The 21,977-nt window shown below is 39.4% G+C and overlaps 2 protein-coding genes across 2 annotated transcripts; both read left to right on the top strand.

Annotated features, from left to right (window-relative positions):
• Positions 1-924: 924 nt before the first annotated feature.
• On the top strand, positions 925-15,395 carry LOC108675546 (alpha-L-fucosidase-like). The gene is made up of 9 exons (XM_047880461.1): positions 925-1,220; positions 7,629-7,793; positions 8,464-8,712; positions 9,435-9,598; positions 10,279-10,480; positions 11,288-11,428; positions 13,920-14,082; positions 14,527-14,665; positions 14,849-15,395. Exons 1-9 carry the CDS (start codon positions 1,187-1,189, stop codon positions 15,065-15,067), a joined length of 1,476 nt encoding a protein of 491 aa, XP_047736417.1. The 5' UTR covers positions 925-1,186; the 3' UTR covers positions 15,068-15,395.
• A 2,779-nt stretch (positions 15,396-18,174) lies between these two features.
• On the top strand, positions 18,175-20,129 carry LOC108675544 (alpha-L-fucosidase-like). The gene is made up of 4 exons (XM_018163564.2): positions 18,175-18,274; positions 18,657-18,821; positions 19,251-19,499; positions 19,972-20,129. Exons 1-4 carry the CDS (start codon positions 18,241-18,243, stop codon positions 20,127-20,129), a joined length of 606 nt encoding a protein of 201 aa, XP_018019053.1. The 5' UTR covers positions 18,175-18,240.
• The last annotated feature ends 1,848 nt before the right edge of the window (positions 20,130-21,977 follow it).

The raw sequence follows: 21,977 nt of genomic DNA, 5'->3' as shown, positions 1-21,977 counted from the left end.
GCTGTGCGCTGTTCCTGTTCCTTACGTAAGGTAGAATTATTGGTATAAATCGTCTTAGTTTAATATATTACACAGTGCTTTGAAATGTCACATAAATTTACAGTATGCGTCAAGATTGTGTGATTTACAATGTAGTAGAAGAATTTTAAATTTTGTAATTACTCATTTAAGCCTTTTTTACACCACGGGGACACGTTTGTAATTCTCGAGTTTTGTGCTATACTTTTATTTTATTTTATTTCAAGTTCTCCGTTTGAACCGACCGATAACATTTGCGAGATTACACACTCACCATGTCAGGGGGCCTAGAGAAATATGATCAGATGTACATTAGGGAACAAACTTCAAGAAACAACGACAAACTTCCTGTCTATTTATTTCTTAAATCCATCTTGACCAATTTTCGAAAACATTTTACGTAAAAGAGATGAAAATTACGGCTTAGCATTGCTCGGGAAAGAATGATGTCCCAATGCATAAATAACATTTCGGAATCAGAATTTTCTAAATTTATAAAAAGAATTTCAAGACAAAAAAGACTTTACATATTACGTACGTAACGTCATCGCAAGCAACATTACATTCAAACATCAGCGGTCAAACGACAATAAAGACACGTTTATTGTCGTTCAAACGATCAAAAATGTCATGAGCTTAACATTCTGATGTGCTATATAGGAGCCTTACCGTTTTGGAAAAATTTAGTTTAGTTTTGGAAAATTTTTTGAAGCATCAATACCAGTCCGAAAAAATCTAAGATTTCGATGATCGTCCAAGAAGCGAGCGAAAAGCATTAGAAGCCATTCAACTTAACACAATGAGAGGTTTTAAATTACGAGTACATTTAAAATTTGATGCCAATATCATACTCAAGTGCAAATTAACTTTTATCATGCATGTTTTGATTTATTAATTTACTTTTAAAGGGAACGACTTGCCATTTTGGCGGTAAAGAATTTATTCGTAGTAAGAACCAAACACTAGCGCGAAATAGAATTTAGTAATAACCGAGCTTTGCATCATCAAATTTCTCACCGCGAAATACGGAAGCGGAATTTTGTCGGTTAACTTTGAAGTCGAAGGAGCTATTTAGAAGAATTTAATGAGCAGGAAATATTTTCAGATATTCATTCACATATTTTCTGAACATTTCTGCGTGGGAGATCACATGCAACACTGAGCCATCATGTTGGAGTGGCTGACAATGTCGCTGCTCATTGGTGGGTATCGGTGGCATAACGTTGCAAGATAAAAAACGGAATCTGACCAAAAATATTTTAAACTGTGTGCAAATTTGGGTTTTTGAATGCCAAAAGCTTTTCATTTGCTTCAAATATTCTTGTAGTACGAAATTTGTTGAGTATTTTCTGGTTGGAAGTTGGACAATGATTATTCGAGGTCTCATCTCTTCTTACATGTCATGTATTTGGCAGTTTCTTGCAAGCTGTGAATTTTTTTATATATAAGATATTTGTGCCAATGGCTTGAACTTGTAAATAAAAAATAAAAATTGTCCTATTTTAATGTAATTAATTTCAAATGACATATTCTGAAGCAAACAAGAATAATAGTGGATTTATGTGCCTTTTATATGCGTAAGAATCGATGGAAAAGTATGCAGTAAATACTGCAAATCAATGGACATGAATAAATGGACATAAATAAAATAAAATAAAAACAGAATGAAAATAAACAGGGTTAGTGAAGTAATCCCAATTGTATGGTCCCCACAGGAGCAGCAACGCTGAGCGAGGCGCAGTACGCACCAACGTGGGAGTCGCTGGACGCGCGGCCGCTGCCCGCCTGGTATGACGAGGCCAAGATTGGCATCTTCATCCACTGGGGCGTCTTCTCGGTGCCTTCCTTCGGCTCCGAGTGGTTCTGGCAGGACTGGCAAGGTGATGAAGTCACCTAACAATCAATTTCTCCAGCATTGGAAACTCAAGAAACTATGGTGTAGATTCTTATGATTCTTGTATAGACTTTTAAAATGTGGCGGCAATTTTGTACCATCAGTAAAAAACTCAAAATTTTGGATTGTTCCTCATTTCATTTTAATAGAAACCCAATTCTGTATAATCTACAGTTCTGACAACCTGTATTACGTAAAATTACTTACTCATGCTCTGATTTCGCTTCCAGGTTCGAAAAACCCAATGTATGTCGAATTCATGTTGAAAAACTACCGGCCTGGGTTCACATACCAAGATTTTGCTGCGATGTTCACGGCAGAATTTTATAACCCAGTCGACTGGGCGGACATTTTCAACGCGTCTGGGGCCAAGTACGTCGTGTTGACCAGCAAGCACCACGAGGGCTACACCAACTGGCCCTCCAAAGTCTCCTGGAACTGGAACTCCATGGACGTGGGCCCCAAGCGCGACTTGGTCGGTGAGCAAATAAACATTCAGGTCATGTATACTGGTTTAATCTTCTTCACTTGTATGTTAAGGTTATTACTTAGAACAAAGCTTTTGTTAATTTATGGCATATTGGTCACTCCAACGGAGTTCAGGTGTGGCTCGAATGCATTTTTCCCCGTTTCATACATATACTGTATATCAATGCTTATCACATCTAAATCCTTGAACTGATAACTGAATAAGTGAAATTTTAATGATGAACATTCATATTTTCTTGAGTTAATTTAGAATATCAGAGAACATAAAGTTCAATTCAACACGGTCAGTTCTTTCAATACATTTATATATGAACTTGCCTCTTTTTTTTTTTTTAAACACACCTTGAATGATGGAACCGACAATACCGACAACCTGTCAGTCTTAATGGGCGGGTCCGTATCAGACTGGGCTTCAGCTTGTGCGCAGCGGCGTGCCACAACTAAGGAGGCATTCTCGGGCCTGTTTTATTCGTTGCGTTATAAACGATCTGCTAGAAGCTGTGTCTAGCGTGTGCTCGACATATGCTGACGACACAAAAATTTATAATACAGTGAAGAATACGTCGCAAAAAGTACAGTTGCAAGGTGATCTTGATAGGTTAGTTGACTAGGCTGATAAGTGGCAGCTGCGTTTTTTAATTAACGCGGAAAAATGTAAAGTAATCCACCTTGGCATGAATAGTGAACAGCAAGATTACAGTATGAGAAGACACGATTAGACAGAAAACGACAGAGTGATGATGTCGAAGTCGACAACGGAAAAAGATTTAGGAGTTAATTTCGACGATGAGTTAAAATTTTCTAAGCATATTGAAGGTCAAGTAAATAAAGCCAATAAACCACATGGACTGATCAGATGCTCCTACGACTACATCGATGCTGAAGCGATGAACGCGATGAGTCGCTGTCGTGCGTAAGAACCTAGAGTTTGGAAACGCCGTGTGGTCACCAAAACTAGAAAAGGATAAAAATTTAGTCGAGAGTGTTCATAGACGTGCAACAAGGATAATTCAGGGATTAAAAGGCAAGCCATATAAAGAAAGATTAAAGATTAATTATGAAGCATCCAAGCCTCTGTTATCGACGTCTGCGTGGTGACCTCATTGAAGTATACAAGTTTACCCACGGTTTATACAAGGTCCCAGAAAGATTACTAGAATTTGAAACAAGAACCAACACCAGGGGCCACGGCTATAAACGAAAAACTGAGTTGTAACACATCCATGCGACAACATTTTTCCTCGCTTCGAATCACCGACATGTGGAACAGCCTTCCTCATAGCATCGTTGACGCTCCGAATATGAACGCCTTCAAGAACAGACTAGACGAAGCTATGCAGGAATATATCTTGAGTCTTGAAATGCCTAGCACCTTACAGACCAGGCAATAAGTCCAGCAGCTATCTCAATCAATCGTCAGTTATGGAAAGATCGGGTTCCAAAGGCCGGATCCCTTGTGAATCAAGTCACGAATAGTACAAAAATCGGCAACAGGCCATGGGTCTATTTCTTCAGTGCCGACACTTCTATTCTATCATATTGTTAGCTGCGGGCAAAAATCATTGAAGTCTGAGATAAATTGCGAATTATATTTATTTTTTTGAAAGTAAACTACACTGAATTTTCTTAAAGGTGAGCTGGCTGACGCAATTCGTGCGAATCACTCGCACATCCACTTCGGCTTGTACCACTCCTTATTTGAGTGGTTCAACCCACTCTACCTGCAAGACAAGAACAACAGCTTCCAGACCAACAAGTTCGTCGAGACCAAGACCATGCCAGAGCTTATTGAACTGGTCAGTACATTTTGGGGTGGCTAATTTCTCGTGTTAACATTTAGATTCTATTAACGTAATAACAATATCATCTGGAAGATCTGGTCTGGGACCATGCAGCAGAATGTTTGGCGACCAACTTTGCCATGCGAGATGATACCTAATGTTGGTGGCTTAAATTCAGTATAACTTTCAAATTCCTATTCCTCAAAGCATCAGTAGCTATAGTTGAGCCCAAGTACAGCCTGACCACATCATGTAGATTTATCGTTGTCGCATTGACGATGAAATACCTCATGAAGTCCTCATGAAAAATATTGATTAAATTACAAAAATATACATCGACACACTTTAACGTCTGAAGGGATGACTACATGTCACGACCCTTATGCTTTCGCATCAGGGCATTTTCGTAGACCATTCTGGCTTACCTAACTAATTCCCTAAAACTCTAGATACTTAGATAATGTTAACCCGCTGGCTGATCCATGATTAAAAGAATACCCCAATTGTGCAAAGACAGTGTTGCCGTGTCTTTTCTAGATTAACTGATTCCAGTATTCATTCATTGACTCATTTGAAAAGGTTCAATGCAGCTTTTGTTCAAAATTATGTCCTTCTTCATGTAAGAGACAAAATTATATTCTTGCTCGGACAGGTGAACTCATATCAACCAGAGTTAATCTGGTCGGACGGAGAATGGGAGGCAGAAGATTGGTACTGGAACTCTACGTTGTTCCTGCAGTGGCTCTTCAACGACTCGCCTGTGAAGGATACCGTTGTGGTCAACGATAGGTGGGGCAGCGAGACACTCTGCAAACACGGATCATATTATACATGCGTCGACAGATACAATCCGGGTTAGTATGATACTCAAGTAACACAAATTATTCAGCTCTCAGTTTGAGGAATAATAAAAAAATGTTTAGAGTCAGGTGCATTTGAGAATTGGGCCATGTTACCATGACGGGCATGGCGCAAAATTTGGTCCGTTTTCACCTCAACCATCAAATGCAGTACGTTTCAAGTCAATTTTGAATACACATGTCTGTATTTGGGATTTGATCGACTCGTCACTTATAACAATTTTTAACTACACACCGAACTCAAATATTGGCATTAATGCGTGACAGGAACGTTGCAGCCACACAAATGGGAGAACGCCATGACTCTGGACTATAAATCCTGGGGCTACCGCCGCAACGCCGCCGCTGTCGACTACATGACCATCGAGCAGCTGCTCGAGACGCTGGCCTCCACCATCAGCTGTGGAGGTGATGTTTCTAGGTTCACGTAAAATTTAAAATAAGATGGCTATAACTAATTGCTGGTTAACGTTGGTCCCACCCACGACGGTATGATCCCCGCCATCATGGTGGCCAATATTATCTTAACCGTACGTTTATGCAGGCAACTTGCTGGTTAACATTGGTCCCACCCACGACGGGATGATCCCCCGCCATCATGGAGGCCAATATTATCTTAACCGTACGCTTATGCAGGCAACTTGCTGGTTAACATTGGTCCCACCCATGACGGGATGATCCCCACCATCATGGAGGCAAATATGCCATTTCGAGAATAAATTGAAGCGATCTGCTCATGGGAAATTTTCTTGTGTGATTGCTGATTCCTTCACCTCGTGTTATGGGTTGCTAATATAAGTTTTTAGATTTTTAAGGTTTCGATGAAATACGTTTCGCTCAAACTATGGTAGAAATAAAAATAGAATTTAGCGATAAAATTATCGATTTCAACAAACCTGATTAATTAATTTCAATTATGCAATCTTGCTTTGAGTTTCCAATTTTGACTGTTAAAAATTGAAAGATTTTACTGGCCATTTCTACCGGCCATCCATTAAAAATTACCGGGTAATTTATTATGAATTTATCCGTAGTTATTATGAAAATTTCACACTTGTTCAATTCATCATGTATCAGCAACGCACCGTGTTAAATTCGAGCTAGATTATTAATTAGATTAGTTACGGCGTAGGTTATCGGGTTGATCCCTGACCAGAAATAAACAAAGCTTTGAGAAGGAAATGCAATACGGAATGTTTTTGTTGTAATATGAATTAATCACCTAGAAGTTTTCATTCAAATATTTTTCCCTAAACTGATCACTATGAGTTTCTCCAAAGAAAAAGTATAGAAGGTTGCGTTAATAAAACCGTTATTGCCATCGGTCGACGTTTGTTGGAAATTCTATAGAAATTTCGCTCATTCGTCATTGTTCGATAAAATTGAAACAGCTTCTACAGGATGTCTTTGATTATGTTGTGAAATTTATGGTTACTAATGGAGAAAAAAAAATTGTAGTGATCACTAAACGGCTGCCATGCTAAACGGCAGCCATGCTAAACGGCTGCCATAGACAGGATTATTTGGATAACACATTCGGTTAGAATATCGGGATCAATGATTTTATTTCTTTTTTTTTCTACATTGATCATACGAAAACAAAAAATCTGTGCTTCATCTATGTTGTGCTCCTCGAAACAATGGTTATCTCGAGTGGTATTATCAGTCACTGATGCGCGTAACCATGCAGGCTACTTACTAACGTTGGTCGACAAGCAGTCCTGATGTCGGACAGAGCAGAGATGGAAGGGTCATAGGGTGGTTAAAGAATATCTACGATACATTTTCAATTTAATAATTAGATTTCTTCTAAAACAGGATCTTCATTCAAGGCAAATTTTAGCCGAAGCTGATTACGTCGAGACTGATTTTCAGTGGGTCAACCTGAAATTGTGAAGTTCGTTAGAGTGCGGTTGTCGTGGACATATTATCAACGTCATATTTTTTCTCCATTTTCTTGGAGGAAACACTACAGAAGATAGTTAACCATTTGGTGCAGTTTAGACGACGCTATTATACAAGGACCATTTTCCTTGTGATGTTTAATCTCTATTCGAAATACATTTCGAGTACATACATGTGCACACATATTAAATGTTGTCGCAGGCTTTCCATCAATTCGAGGCTCATCAAAAATATGAACATCAAATAATAAGAGACGATGGTACAATCTTCAAATTTACCATCAGTCACCAGATTATTAAGATTTCATGCTTCCATAAGGACTGAGTGATGCGGATTTTACTGTCCTTGACTGTACGTAGTATCCACTTAACAAATGATGTGATAATAATTTCTTAACAGATAAAATTCATAGCTGTCAGAATAATCGACCTTAATTAATGCTGAAGTGGATAGCAGTGATGCTCCTAATTGGTGAGGACATTCAACATACGCAAATAGTTTGAGAACTGATAGTCCGGAAATCATCCTCTACAAATAACTAATTTCTGGGAAACGAGGAAGTAGTTGTTGGACATTTTAATGACAGTAACGTGTTATCAAGAGTCCAAGTGTGAATCTAAAATATTTGTGAATCTAATACAAAATGACACTTTAACTCAAGCAATCCTTATTGCACCTCAGGAGCAGCAGCGCTGAGCGAGGCGCAGTACGCACCAACGTGGGAGTCGCTGGACGCGCGGCCGCTGCCCGCCTGGTATGACGAGGCCAAGATTGGCATCTTCATCCACTGGGGCGTCTTCTCGGTGCCTTCCTTCGGCTCCGAGTGGTTCTGGCAGGACTGGCAAGGTGATGAAGTCACCTAACAATCAATTTCTCCAGCATTGGNTCTGTCTCTTATACACATCTAGATGTGTATAAGAGACAGGGTTTTTACAGCGGTGCGACAGCTTTCTTTAGCTTGATTTCGAGCTCTTGCGTATAGGTTATAGTCAGCATCGCTACGAGTCTGTAAATAACGCTGGTAGGCTTCCATCTTTGTTTTCAGCTTAGCTAAAACTGTACTGTTCATCCACCGAGTTTTTTTGCCCCACCAAGCTTAATTATAGGTACACACGCATCAACTGCAGACATAACCGTGTTCTTGAGAAGTCACTATGACTCAGCCACATTCATGTCCTTAATACAGTTCGAAATATTCACTGCATTCACAGCTTCACGGAGTTTATTATAGTCGCCTTTCGCAAAATTCAAACCCTCACGCTTTCGAGGCGTCTTTTCTGTACAACACTTTAGACTGAAAAAAAACAAAGATTGGTGATGGCTTTTGCCCAATGGAGCCTCGTGACAAAGCTCATCTAACCTTGATTCATCACTAGTAAACACCAGGTCTAGAATATTGAGAGTTTGTTTACTTCTATAATAAGTAATTTATTTATAAAGCATTACATATCTTGTACGGCGTGTTTGTGTAGATATTGTCTTGATATTATTTGGTAATACCGTCCTCATTTTCCAGGATCTAAAGATCCTGCCTACGTGGAATTCATGGAGAAAAACTACCGGCCTGGGTTCACGTACCAAGATTTTGCTGCGATGTTCACGGCAGAATTTTATAACCCAGTCGACTGGGCGGACATTTTCAACGCGTCTGGGGCCAAGTACGTCGTGTTGATCAGTAAGCACCACGAGGGCTACACCAACTGGCCCTCCAAAGTCTCCTGGAACTGGAACTCCATGGACGTGGGCCCCAAGCGTGACTTGGTCGGTGAGCAAATAAATATTTAGGTCATGTATACTGGTTGAAATAAAAGACAATTGGCATTGATTTCATTCATGTTTTAAGGTTGTTGCTGAGAACAAAGCTGTTCTATTTCTTGAGATATTTTAAATTATCAGAAAAAGTATATGTTGTGACCGCAACATTTGTCTTAGGATAGTAGCTTAATTCTGTGGTCTTGCGAAACCTTTTCGTTCGTTCGTCATCTGTCAGCTGCGGAGCACAGACCGAACTTAGATCAGGAACGAATTTTGGTGAGCCTAGTTCTCATGTTTGAACATTTATTTGTTTATTTTTTAGAAAGCCTTAGTAATTACTTGAATATTTTCGAATATTGTTTATAAATTCAATAACCTTTTTTATTTGAATAAATTTTGTATTTGTACCGGTTTTTTTCCAGAAACTGTGTCTTCTGGGAATGTAAAGCACAAATGAACCCATGGATGCACGCGTATTCAATTAATCCTGCCATAGACAACAGCTGTGCTGAAAAGCAATAAATAGTCCGCAACAATATAGTTCAATTTAATTCGGTTAATTTGAACTTTCAATGTGTTTAAATATGAACACTCAATTTTTTTGTTATATACACCTCGAATGATGGAACCATCATATTGTCAGCTCAACGACAAAAATTATCGGCGCTTAAGATAAATTGCGAATTATTTTTATTTTTTTTGAAAGTAAGCTACACTGAAATTTTTTTAAAGGGGAGCTGGCTGAAGCGATTCGTGCAAATCACTCGCTCATCCACTTCGGCTTGTACCACTCCTTGTACGAGTGGTACAATCCACTCTACCTGAAAGACAGGAACAACAGCTTCCAGACCAACTATTTTATCGAGACCAAGACTATGCCAGAGCTTATTGAACTGGTCAGTATAATTCCTTATGCAGGTATCACCTATTGTTCAGGTCTTTCTTACTGTGAAATAATTCCTAAGGTGTTTTTTAGAATTAGATTTTTTAGAATTATTTTTCTAATTAGGTTCCTTGTTTTCAGTCCAATGTTCCCGTTCACACCGATTCTGTACTTGCGATGTGTCCTAAGAGTGGGACAACTTTCAAAGGTTGGAGTCAAAAATCAACTTGCTCACAACCTTATTCATATCTAGACCAGATCAGAATCGATTTAGTTAGCGATGCTATTCCTTATTAATCAAAAAAAGATTACCGCTGTCCCTGAGTCATATGGTATTGAAAAGAAGTCTTGTAGCAATTAATTTTTTTAAACAGATCATAGGTGTTCTCGAGGTGTTCTCGGTAAAGGGTGGTGTTCTCGAAGTGTTCTCTGCAATCCTGCAGCCATATATCTCTGCAACAATTAAAATTATATTACTTGAGGAACGCATTAGTCTCCATATAACTTATAGGCTATTGTAATTATAGGTAGAAGAAATTTCCACCTCGAGAGACTTATCTGCTTGCTGCTATTAAAATTTATTTACCCATCTTTCGGTAACCTTGATAAACGTTTCGGTAAACATGTAAGTAAAAATTCATAAATTCATTGAAATATTGATAAAGACATTCAAACATTTTTCAACATGTGCAGGTGAACTCTTATAAACCAGAGGTTATTTGGTCTGACGGGGACTGGGAGGCGCAAGACTGGTATTGGAACTCTACGTTGTTCCTGCAGTGGCTCTTCAACGACTCACCTGTGAAGGATACGGTGGTGGTCAACGATAGGTGGGGCATTGATATTCCTTGCAACCATGGATCCTATTACACCTGCACAGACAGGTACAATCCTGGTGAGCTATTTAATTATGACGCAAAATTATTTGTTGACAGGATTTACTAATAACTTTATTATATATTCACGTCTTACTAGATTTTATGAAAAACGTTGTGAAATGATTTTAAGCGTGCCGGAAAATGTCAGTAATGTCTTATATTGAGTGCTATAATTTTGTCTTATATTGAGTGCTATATAACTACAAGTGACATTTGGCAGTCGACACTTCTTACATAACGCGGCAGACGATTTAAACCTATTTTGACAAATATAAAATTAATTTGCACGTTGACTCCAAAGTTGTACATACTCGGATGCGCAGCATGAGGTATATCATTATTTACGTGGTGTTACATATATGTTACACTTATATATAACACTATATATATCTAATGTACATATATGTCATCAACACTTAATTTCAAAAAGTTCTTACTATACAAGTTACGAATTTAGTGTCAATCTATTTTACCGGTAGTAGAGAGATAGGGTCACAAAAAAAACATTTCATGCCTTAATATTTGGGATTTTATTTATAATAACACCTTTGTAAAATTTGTTCCGGTCTACTGGGGAAGTTAGGCAAAGTGTTAGATCCCTCCTAGTGTTTGTACATCAAGAACATCACAGATAACGTTAGGGAAACTGCAACCATCCGTTAAGAACACATCAGCTACAAGCCAGGAACACAGCTCCATCACTTTAGGAACACTGCAGCCACACTGCAGTGTTCCTAAGCTGTACTGTGATGTTACTTTAGTAACATCACACTGAATGCATTAGGTATCCACTCACCAGCCAGACTGACATTGTTACGTGACAGGAACACTGCAGCCGCACAAATGGGAGAACGCCATGACGCTGGACTTGCAGTCTTGGGGCTACCGCCGCAACGCCGCCGCCGTCGACTACATGACCATCGAGCAGCTGCTCGAGACGCTGGCCTCCACCATCAGCTGTGGAGGTGAAGTATCTGCATACAACCTTGCTTAATTTAAAATGAAATAAATATACATTTTGCATTTATATACTAATTAAAATTGCAATATATAATTCGAAAATAATTTGAGTTTTGCTGTCTGGGAAGAACGAGTTTGTTAATATTATATTTTTGTGTTTTTCATGATGAAATTACATGATTTTTGCCAATTAATTTTTATTAAAATATCTTGTCGACGAGCTGTAGTTTGGTTCATTTATTTATGAGTGTATTAGCAGCGGTCAATTTACTGGTGAGTTAAGCACTTCGTAATTTATACACCCGGCGAGTAATTAACGAGTGAGTTTCGTACCTCATAATTTATGCATTTTAGTAACGTACCTAGTGTCCAGTCCTTACAGAATATTAGCATAATAGAAGCCTAACCAAAAACAAAATGAGCAATCATTCTGCTAGTTTCATGTTAATAGTGATAACAAAAATAGAAAGATATAAAGTAAACAAACTATATTGCTACTTTCAGTCGTCGGTTCGTTCTGCTCTTGTGTTATGTTTTTTAAATATTTTATGATGTCAAAGTTGAGAACAATGACAATAAATGTAGGCTATATGAAAATGCTAAAAAATATAACTCAGTACTCACTGCAGTGATTGACAGAGAGCGCATTTTCTCGTCGACGAAAACGTGAAGTCACGGACGGACAGACAGACAGACAGACGGACAGACGGACGAACGGACATGGCGAGCTCAATTGTGCATTTTTTCCATACATGAGAAAATGCGCTAAAAAGTATATATATATATATATATATATCTGAAATAAAACGAATAAAAAACTTTTAAAAACCACTTTTTCTTAACGGACAAAAAAGAAAAACATTAACTCTTACATAACATTAAAGTTATGTAGAATGTTATGTAATGTTATGCAAGAGTAAATGTTTTTCTTTTTTGTCCGTTAAGAAAACGTGGTTTTTAAAAGTTTTTTTATTTGTTTTATTTCATTGTTTTTTGTTTTGTAATCACCAGAAAAACGTGGTTTTTAAAAAGGTTTTTTTTTACTTTTATTTTTTTCTACCTTTTAGCTTAGCAATTTTAGCATTGTAAAATTTAGCGACAAAGAAAACTCGATTCCCAACCGTGAATTTCTATTTTTTTATTAAATAAAAAATTAAAATTATTACTTCTGAGGATCAAATCTTGAATTGTTAGGCAGCATAAGCATGCATGCCAAATTTCAAGTTTCTAGGATCTTCAGAAGTGCTTTAAATTAAGGCTTGAATTTTTGATGACAGACAGAGACGAAGCGAAACTAAGAAAAGCGTGGTAAAATAGACAACAAGAGTCATGAGGCAACACTGTTTTTTTTAAAAGGCAAATCGTCTTCTGGGCAGTTAGCACTCACTGTTTAATCAGACACGGCAGGAGTATTGCAAAAGTTATCTGGCGTTAACAGGTTGACGATTAAAAAATCATCAAAGGACGAAATGAACAATCGAAAATGTTTTTAAAACTCTAACGTGTTGGTAGTACTTAATATAAACAATGCAATCCTTTTATTATACTACTTATCGACGCCATAGTTCATGAGTTTGGAGGTGGCAATGTACGGCTCCGTAATGTGAATAGATTCAATGAAGATGTGTGAGATGGTCAAGAGATGAAGCATAGCAAACGTATGTGGAAACTTTCGATTATCGTATGTGAAATTATTTCAATGACTAACGGTTCAAGTGATCTGGCACACGTGTTATGACAACCAAACTTTATTATTATTAAAAGTAGGCAAGAACGTTCATTTCAATAATTTTTATGAATTTAAACCACATATATTAAACATAACAGAGGATTATTGAAGTAGTGTTTTAACCGGGCCCATTGATGGCGAAACATGCTTAGTTACCTCGAAACAATATTTGAGTTTTGATCCTCAAAGTAAATACTCAATGTGTCAAGTAGATGTAATTTAAAACGTACGTGCTAACCAATTTCGCGATACAATTTCTTTTTTAGTTCATATCCCCGTAAATTTGTGTGCAAAAGCTAAACACTAATTTCGCTCAATTAGTGTGTAGAAGCTGCACACTAATTGGGGACGCATCATGAATGTCCCTGTGTAGAAATATTCGAAGAAATAACTTCCTGCTACGTGTATATAGAATCGGAGTCATTCTGATTCATCATGGATGAACTCATATTACCTTGCACCACCAGCATTATCTTAACCGTACGCTTATGCAGGCAACTTGCTGGTTAACATTGGTCCCACCCACGACGGGATGATCCCCGCCATCATGGAGGCCAATATTATCTTAACCGTACGCTTATGCAGGCAACTTGCTGGTTAACATTGGTCCCACCCACGACGGGATGATCCCCGCCATCATGGAGGCCAATATTATCTTAACCGTACGCTTATGCAGGCAACTTGCTGGTTAACATTGGTCCCACCCACGACGGGATGATCCCCGCCATCATGGAGGCCAATATTATCTTAACCGTACGCTTATGCAGGCAACTTGCTGGTTAACATTGGTCCCACCCACGACGGGATGATCCCCGCTATCATGGAGGAGCGTCTGCGTCAGATGGGCGAGTGGCTTTCCATCAACGGCGAGGCGATCTACGCATCGACGCCCTGGGCCGTGCAGAACGACACACTTACGCCTGGGGTCTGGTGAGTACACTCACGCCTGGGGTCTGGTGAGTACACTCACGCCTGGGGTCTGGTGAGTACGCTCACGCCTGGGGTCTGGTGAGTACACTCACGCCTGGGGTCTGGTGAGTGCACTCACGCCTGGTATGTGGTGAATGTACTTTCGCTTGGGGTCTGGTGACTTCATTCATGCCTGGGGTCTGGTGAGTGCATTCCCGCCAGGGGTCTGGAGAGCACTTATAACCCGGGGTTCGCGTGAGTGCACCCACGCCTGAGTCTGGTGGTGAGTGCACTTGCTCCTGGTGAGTGGCCAGTTCATCCACGCCATTGATTTGACTGGGTAATGTTCCATTACCGGATCACAAACTTGGAATTTAACAGCAAACTTTAAAATTTTATATCTTTAGCCATTATGTAGAGTTAACGAATAACCTGACTGACTGTTAATAAATGTCTTACGTTCAGGTTCACGAGTTCGGGTGGCGCAGTTTACGGCATCGTGTTGCACTGGCCTCAGGACGACCTGCTCACCCTCGCCTCCGTCAGCAGCACCGCCAGCACCTCCATCACCATGCTGGCGGACAGCCTTCAGGAGGTCTTGAAAGTAAGACCAATAAATAGATTAAGAGACCACTCTAGTACCTATGTCACCATGCTGGGGAGCAGCTACAGGAGGACCCAACTGTAAGATCAATAAATAGTGTTTTCCATTTGCACCTTTGCAGGAATATTTCTTTTTGAATTTTTAGCTGATCCGAAGCTTTAGATGAACCGTTGCTTGGTTCAGTTCCAGGAAGGTTCGCAAGGCCTGGCAATTTCACTGCCGCCAAAGTCGGCGGTGAGCAGCCAATGGGCCTGGGTGCTCAAGATGGAGGGCGTCAACCCTGTCGCGTCTAGAAGCCATGGCTCCTTGGCAAGGCGCTTTGACACCTTGGCAGTCCCTCGTCGCTTTGAATCATTGACAGTCCCGCGTAGGCACCGCTTGGACGGCCTTGCAACGCCTTGACACAAGGACGGCTAACATATGGCTTAATATCCCCGTGACGTCTTGACGACCGCACGTTGTCTTGTTGATTTGAAAGTCCCATAATCTATTATTGTTTTCCTAAATTCCTGCTTCCAGTTGTAAATTCTCTGTATTCATTTAGTTAACGCTAATCTTACCGATTCATAATGAAGCAGATAAATTGCCAACGATCAGAGAACTTGAAGAGTCGAACTGCAACCTTCGAAGCGAAGACTTAATGCCATGATTCTAAGTACTTTTTATGCATCATTATTGCACATCTGTAATAAAATTACAATCATGAATTTAAGTAAAAGAACTGTTAAGCTTAATTTGTATTTTTACCACATAAATAATAAATAATTAGTCACGTCGCAACGCTAGTTAAAAGTTAGAATTACTACCATCAAGACTTTTTACTTAGTTTAGTTTCCATGGAAAATTCGTAAGGGATTTTTGCAAATTTGTTTATAAGTTTGGACTTTGGAATTGATCGATAGTCGATTTTATGGAAACAATAATGCTATAAAATGAATGTGTCTATGGATATTAAGTTTTTCAGGCAGTAGGAAAGCAGAAACTATTCGCAGTCAAATTTATTCATCTCTCAGGTTTCAGCCGAGCGCCATGGATATGTAGCTTTCAAAACCAGTTTATTTTTTAATGCACATTCCTGTCAATTCATTCCGGATTTCAAATCTCTTTCGATTTTTTACATTGCAAAGTTGTCGTCATTAGTTTAGTCTACTGAACTACATTAGCTCCAGGGGGGATTTAACTATATTTCATGTGCACATCGTGCATTCAGTCTGATAAATATGCACACATTGAGTACCCTGATAATAAATATGCATACATTGCGCTCCTACTCTGCTGATAATTATTTGCTTACCAAGCATCCAGTTTGATAATTGGGCACGCATTGCGCACCCTTATTAATGATGCACAATTGAACATTCTTACATGAAACGATCACGAAATCAAGGCTCTGGCCTCATTATTGAAGAGAATGAGGGTCTGCCGATGCGTGGCTTAAAGGAAGAAGTCTCCTGAGTAGCAATTTTCCTGCAAATCAAAATCAAGCGACGCTTTAATTGAGTTACCGATCAAAAGTTCGTAGGCCATTTCGAGAAAAAAATTGAAGCGATCTGCTCATGGGAAATTTTCGTGTGAGGTTGATGATTCCTTCACCTCGAGTTATGGGCCATTAATATAGTTTTCGGATTTTTAAGCATTCGATAGAATTCGTTTCGCTTAAACCATTGTGTAGATAAAAATGAAATTTAGTAATAAAGATAATCGAATTAAACAAACTGGAATAATTAATTTAAATTATTCAATTTAAGTTTGAGGTTTGAATATTAAAAATAAAATAATAAAAGCGGTTACAGCGTTTAGTAGGCCGTAGGCCTGTCGCCGATTCTTAAACATCGCAGAACATTCACAGCATGTTGCGGCGCGCAGCGCACTGCTACAATTCTGCTATGCTTAACCGCCCGGCCTCCTTGCCGATTCTGACCAGAAACTGTCGCACAGAGCTGGGATCGAACCCGCGCCTCTCTGCTCCAATCTTGGTACTCTGAACTTTAACCACTAGGCCACCCTGCCCAGATATTGGCCGTTAAAAATTGATAGATTTTAGGGGCCGTTGCTATTTGCCGCATTACTTTACTTACCTTGAAAATAATGTTCACGAGAATGAGAATTTTTCTATTTTCCGCAGAAGGCCGAAATTCCGAGATTACTCGGCATGACAGGTTTCTTGCTAAAGTTCTGATTGAAAGTAAATTACCCAACACAGTCACCCTCGCGACTATAAGTTTTACGGAATTTTTTCGCAGTTATTATAAATTTTGTTCACATTTGTTCAATTCTTCATGTTTCAACAACGCATCGTGTTAAATTCGAGCTAGATTATTAATTAGATTAGCTACGGCGCAGGTTGTCAGTTTGATCCCTGACCACGAATAAACATGGCTTTGAAAAGGAAATGAAATAAGGAATGTTTTTAATGTAATCTAAATAAATTACCTAGAAGTCTTCATTCATATATTTTTCCTAAATTAACGACTCTGAGTATCTCCAAAGAAAACTATAGAAGGTTGCGTGAATAAAACCGTTATTGCCATCTGTCGACGTTTGTTGGAAATTCTATAGAAATTTCCATCTTTGGAAATCGGTCGATAAATTTGAAGCCACTTCTACAAGATGTCTTTGATTATGTTGGCGAAATTTATGGTACTAATGGAGAAAAACAATTTTAGAGGTCACGCTTAATTGTTAGGCCTGAGAGCACCATGCCTAAACGGCTGCCATATGGTATGATTGTTTGGATAACACATAGATCGGAATATCGGAATCAAATATTTCTTATTATTTTTCAACATTTATCATACGAAAACAATAGATCTGTACTTCATCTACGTTGTGCTCGTCGAAACAATGGTTATCTTGAAGTGGTATTATCACTGATAGGCGTTACCAGGCTATTTCCTAACGTTGGTCGACAAGCAGTCCTGATGTCAGCGCGAGCAGAGATGGAAGGGTCATAGGGTGGTAATAAAATGTATACGATGATTAATAAATGTATACGATAATAATAAAATGTATACGATTTATTTAATAATTAGATTTCTTCGAATACAGGATGTTTATTCAATACAAATTTTAGATTAAGTTGATCTTCGTCGAGACTGATTCTTAGTAGGTCAACCTGAAATTGTGATGTTGGTTTGCGGTTGTTGTGACCATACTTGTTTTAGTGGCTATCACCCTCATATTTTTTCTCCATTTCCTTGGAGGAAACATTCCAGAAGATAGGGAACCTTTTGGTGCTCTTTAGACGACGCTATTTCAGGACCTTTTTCTTCCAAGCTCTAGATGAAGTGCATATCGAAGACATGTACGTGCACATATATTAAGTGTTGTCGCTGGCTTTCCATCCATTCGAGGCTCATCAAAAATATGAACATCCAATAATAAGGGAAGATGGTACAATCTTCAAATTTACCATAAATCACCAGATTAGGAAAATTTTATGTCTCCATTGAGGACTGCGTGACGAAGTTCTTACTGTCATTGCCTGTACGTAGTATCCATTTAACAAATGATGTGATAAATAATTTCCTTGAATGAGCAGGTAAAATTCAGAACTATTAGAATCGTCGACCTTAATGCTGAAGTGGATAGCAGTGATGCTCCTTATTGGTAAGGACATTCAGTATACGTAACTAGTTTGAAAATTGATAGTCCGTATATCATCCCCTACCTATAATTAATTTCTGCCAGACGAGCAAGCTGTTGTTGGACATCTTAATTATCCTGTGTGTGACCAAGAGTCCTCGTATGAAGCTAAAATATTTTTAAGAATCACTGGATCACTGATACCAATTTTGCACATTTTTTGTTCAAACAGAATAACCAAATAGCAGAATAACGAATTATTTGCCGCTATTTCAACTTTCTATACGTTCCTCGTTGATCGTCGAGAGAACTTGGCTACTGTGGTCATGATAAAGTTGTCATTGAATCGTGATTTGTATAATAAAAAAATGATACTTTAACTCAAGCAATCCTTATTGCACCTCAGGAGCAGCAGCGCTGAGCGAGGCGCAGTACGCACCAACGTGGGAGTCGCTGGACGCGCGGCCGCTGCCCGCCTGGTATGGCGAGGCCAAGATCGGCATCTTCATCCACTGGGGCGTCTTCTCGGTGCCTTCCTTCGGCTCTGAGTGGTTCTGGGCGTATTGGCAAGGTGGGAAATTCTTTATTCACCGTATAGTTAAATTACAGTGAATGGTTATGGATTTCAGGATGTTTAGATCTTGATATTTTAATTTGGTGTATGTTGGTACATGAAGGAGGATCTGTCACAGGGAAGTACAGGGTGCTTTGGATATCAGTCGGGAGGTAGTTGAATCTATAGATCATGTAAAGATCCGTTTGGAAAATGCTTTTTCTGGCTATGCATGGGAGCAGAAATCATTAGAATTTTAATTTATACCTTTTTTACCTAAAAATTTTCCATTGTATGTGGATGGAGAGGGAGCCTATATACTATTTGAATATTTCAGTGTTGGTTCTAATAAGTATTTTATTTTTTAACGTATTACAGCTGTTATATGGCGTGTTTGTGCAGATATTGTCCTGAAAATTATTTGGTAATACCGTCCTCATTTTCCAGGATCTAAAGATCCTGCCTACGTGGAGTTCATGGAGAAAAACTACCGGCCTGGGTTCACGTACCAAGATTTTGCTGCGATGTTCACGGCAGAATTTTACAACCCAGTTGACTGGGCGGACATTTTCAACGCGTCTGGGGCCAAGTACGTCGTGTTGACCAGCAAGCACCACGAGGGCTACACCAACTGGCCCTCCAAAGTATCCTGGAACTGGAACTCCATGGACGTGGGCCCCAAGCGTGACTTGGTCGGTGAGCAAATAAACATTCAAGTCATGTATACTGGTTGAAATAAAATGACAATTGGAATCGACTTCATTCACGTTTTAAGGTTGTTGCTGAGAACAAAGCTGTTGTTAATGTATCACATTTTGGTTACTCCAACACGGATCAGGTTTGGCTCGAATACTTTTTTCACATTAGATATATCAAATGCTTAACGAATCAAAATCCCTGAACTGATAACCGAAGAAATAAAATTTTAATGATAAACATTCATATTTCTCGTTGAGCTATTTAAAATATCAGAAAACTTATAGTTCAATCTAACTCGGCCAGTTCTTTCAATGTGTTTAAATATCAAACTCAGTTTTTTTGTTTAATACACCTTGAAGGATGGAACCATCATATTGTTAGCTCAACGACAAAAATTATCGGTGTATAAGATAAATTGCGAATTAAATTTCTTTTTTCGAAAGTAAGCTACACTGAAATTTTTTTAAAGGGGAGCTGGCTGAAGCGATTCGTGCAAATCACTCGCACATCCACTTCGGCTTGTACCACTCCTTGTACGAGTGGTACAATCCACTCTACCTGAAAGACAGGAACAACAGCTTCCAGACCAACTATTTTATCGTGGATAGGGCAGAATGTCAGCTTTAAGATGAGACTAAACGGGTAACTAAGCTGCACCTCAAGCAGACACTGTATTTAATGTGCTGGGAACCGAATTTCCTCCGATCTAATTTGTTAAAGAACTCCCACCCTCCCTCCTTTCATGATCTGTTCTGAACGTATAAATCAACGTACAGAGATGGTAATGGTACCGTTGAATAGGACAGAATGTCAGCTTTAAGATGAAACTAAACGGGTAACTAAGCTGCACTTCAAGCAGACACTGTATTTAATGTGCTGGGAACCGAATTACCTCCTATCTAATTTATTAAAGAACTCCCCACCCTCCTCCTTTCATGATATGTCCTGAACGCATAAATCAACGTACAGAGATGATTTTGGTACCGTTGAATAGAGCAGAATGTCAGCTTTAAGATGAGACTAAAAACCAGAAAAGCCCATATTCAAAAATTTTGGCCAGACGCTCTCCTTCCTGCCTGCCTTTGAATTTTCTGCTTTTAGGTTCACGAGTTCGGGTGGCGCAGTTTACGGCATCGTGTTGCACTGGCCTCAGGACGACCTGCTCACCCTTGCCTCTGTCAGCAGCACCGCCAGCACCTCCATCACCATGCTGGGGGACAGCCTTCAGGAGGTCTTGAAAGTAAGACAAATAAATAGATGAATGGACCACTCTAGCACCTTCATCACCGTGCTGGGGGACAGCCTCCAGGAGGTCTTGAAAGTAAGACCAATAAATAGATGAATGGACCACTCTAGCACCTTCAACAACATGCTGGGGAAAAGCCGCCAGACGCAGCTCAGAGTAGACTCAATGGATAAATTTACTCGGACGCCTTTTTCCCCAAGAGGTATACAGATCTTCCCCTAGCAAAGTTTTTTTGTAAAGTTCAAACTTCTGACCAAGTATGACTACACTCGAATTAGAGTTATTTTGGTTCTGCTCGGCCCTCCGCTGGAAATCATATTCTAGTCATAACCTAGGGCCATGAAAATACCGCAAGAGTTGGCCGAAGCCGAGTCATACCGAGCTTGCAAGCCTCTAAGAGGCTGCACTTCATGCCCGGCCGAAGCGGACGCTGAGCTGCTTATTTACGCGCTCACCGATCGAGACCTGAGCAGCACCTGTTGCACAGTCAGGTCTGCATCAAAATTTTGTTAGGATGAGAGGCTCATGGCGTGTTCACAAGTTTGACGGCGCCGATTCATTCCCTAAATGCACTTTATTCATTCATTATGCATGTGACTAATCCCTTGCGGAGATCTGCACTATTTTTGAAGATTATATCTTTAAGAGAAAAATTCGTTTGCCTATAATAATTCAAGTGTCTATAATATTTAATAGGAGGATCTCTCTTTATTTGATTCATCACTGAAACATAATACATTTTCATCATTTTAGTTTTCATTTCAACCTTTTTCCTTGTAATTTCTCTCATTTTATATGCTAATATTCTTGAATTCTGTGGCCATGATATGTTTGCTTTCAGTTCCAGGAAGGTTCGCAAGGCCTGGCAATTTCACTGCCACCAAAGTCTGCGGTGAGCAGCCAATGGGCCTGGGTGCTCAAGATGGAGGGCGTCAACCCTGTCACTTCTAGACGCCTTGACCACCCGGCGACGCCTTGGCGATTCAACGACCATCTAACGCCTAGACGCCTTTATGACGTCGTGGCGTCAAAAAAAAAAAACCGTGATGCTTTAAATTAATGAAGATTCAAGGACGTTTCTTAAGAAACCGTCAGTAGCGCAATGTTTTTTAGAGATCAGCAGGGGCCATACTTTCCAAACTCGCTAAGAGAACGTAAGTACTTCCGCTCTATTTTCTTTTCTATGATTGGTGAATTTTGCTTGAAAGGCCGTCAGTGATTGGCTGATG

Source organism: Hyalella azteca, unplaced genomic scaffold (assembly GCF_000764305.2).
Source record: "Hyalella azteca isolate HAZT.00-mixed unplaced genomic scaffold, Hazt_2.0.2 contig5418, whole genome shotgun sequence".
Taxonomy (NCBI): Eukaryota; Metazoa; Arthropoda; class Malacostraca; order Amphipoda; family Hyalellidae; genus Hyalella; species Hyalella azteca.
The sequence above is the reverse complement of the archived record's forward strand: the minus strand, read 5'-3'. Positions and strand labels throughout refer to the sequence as shown.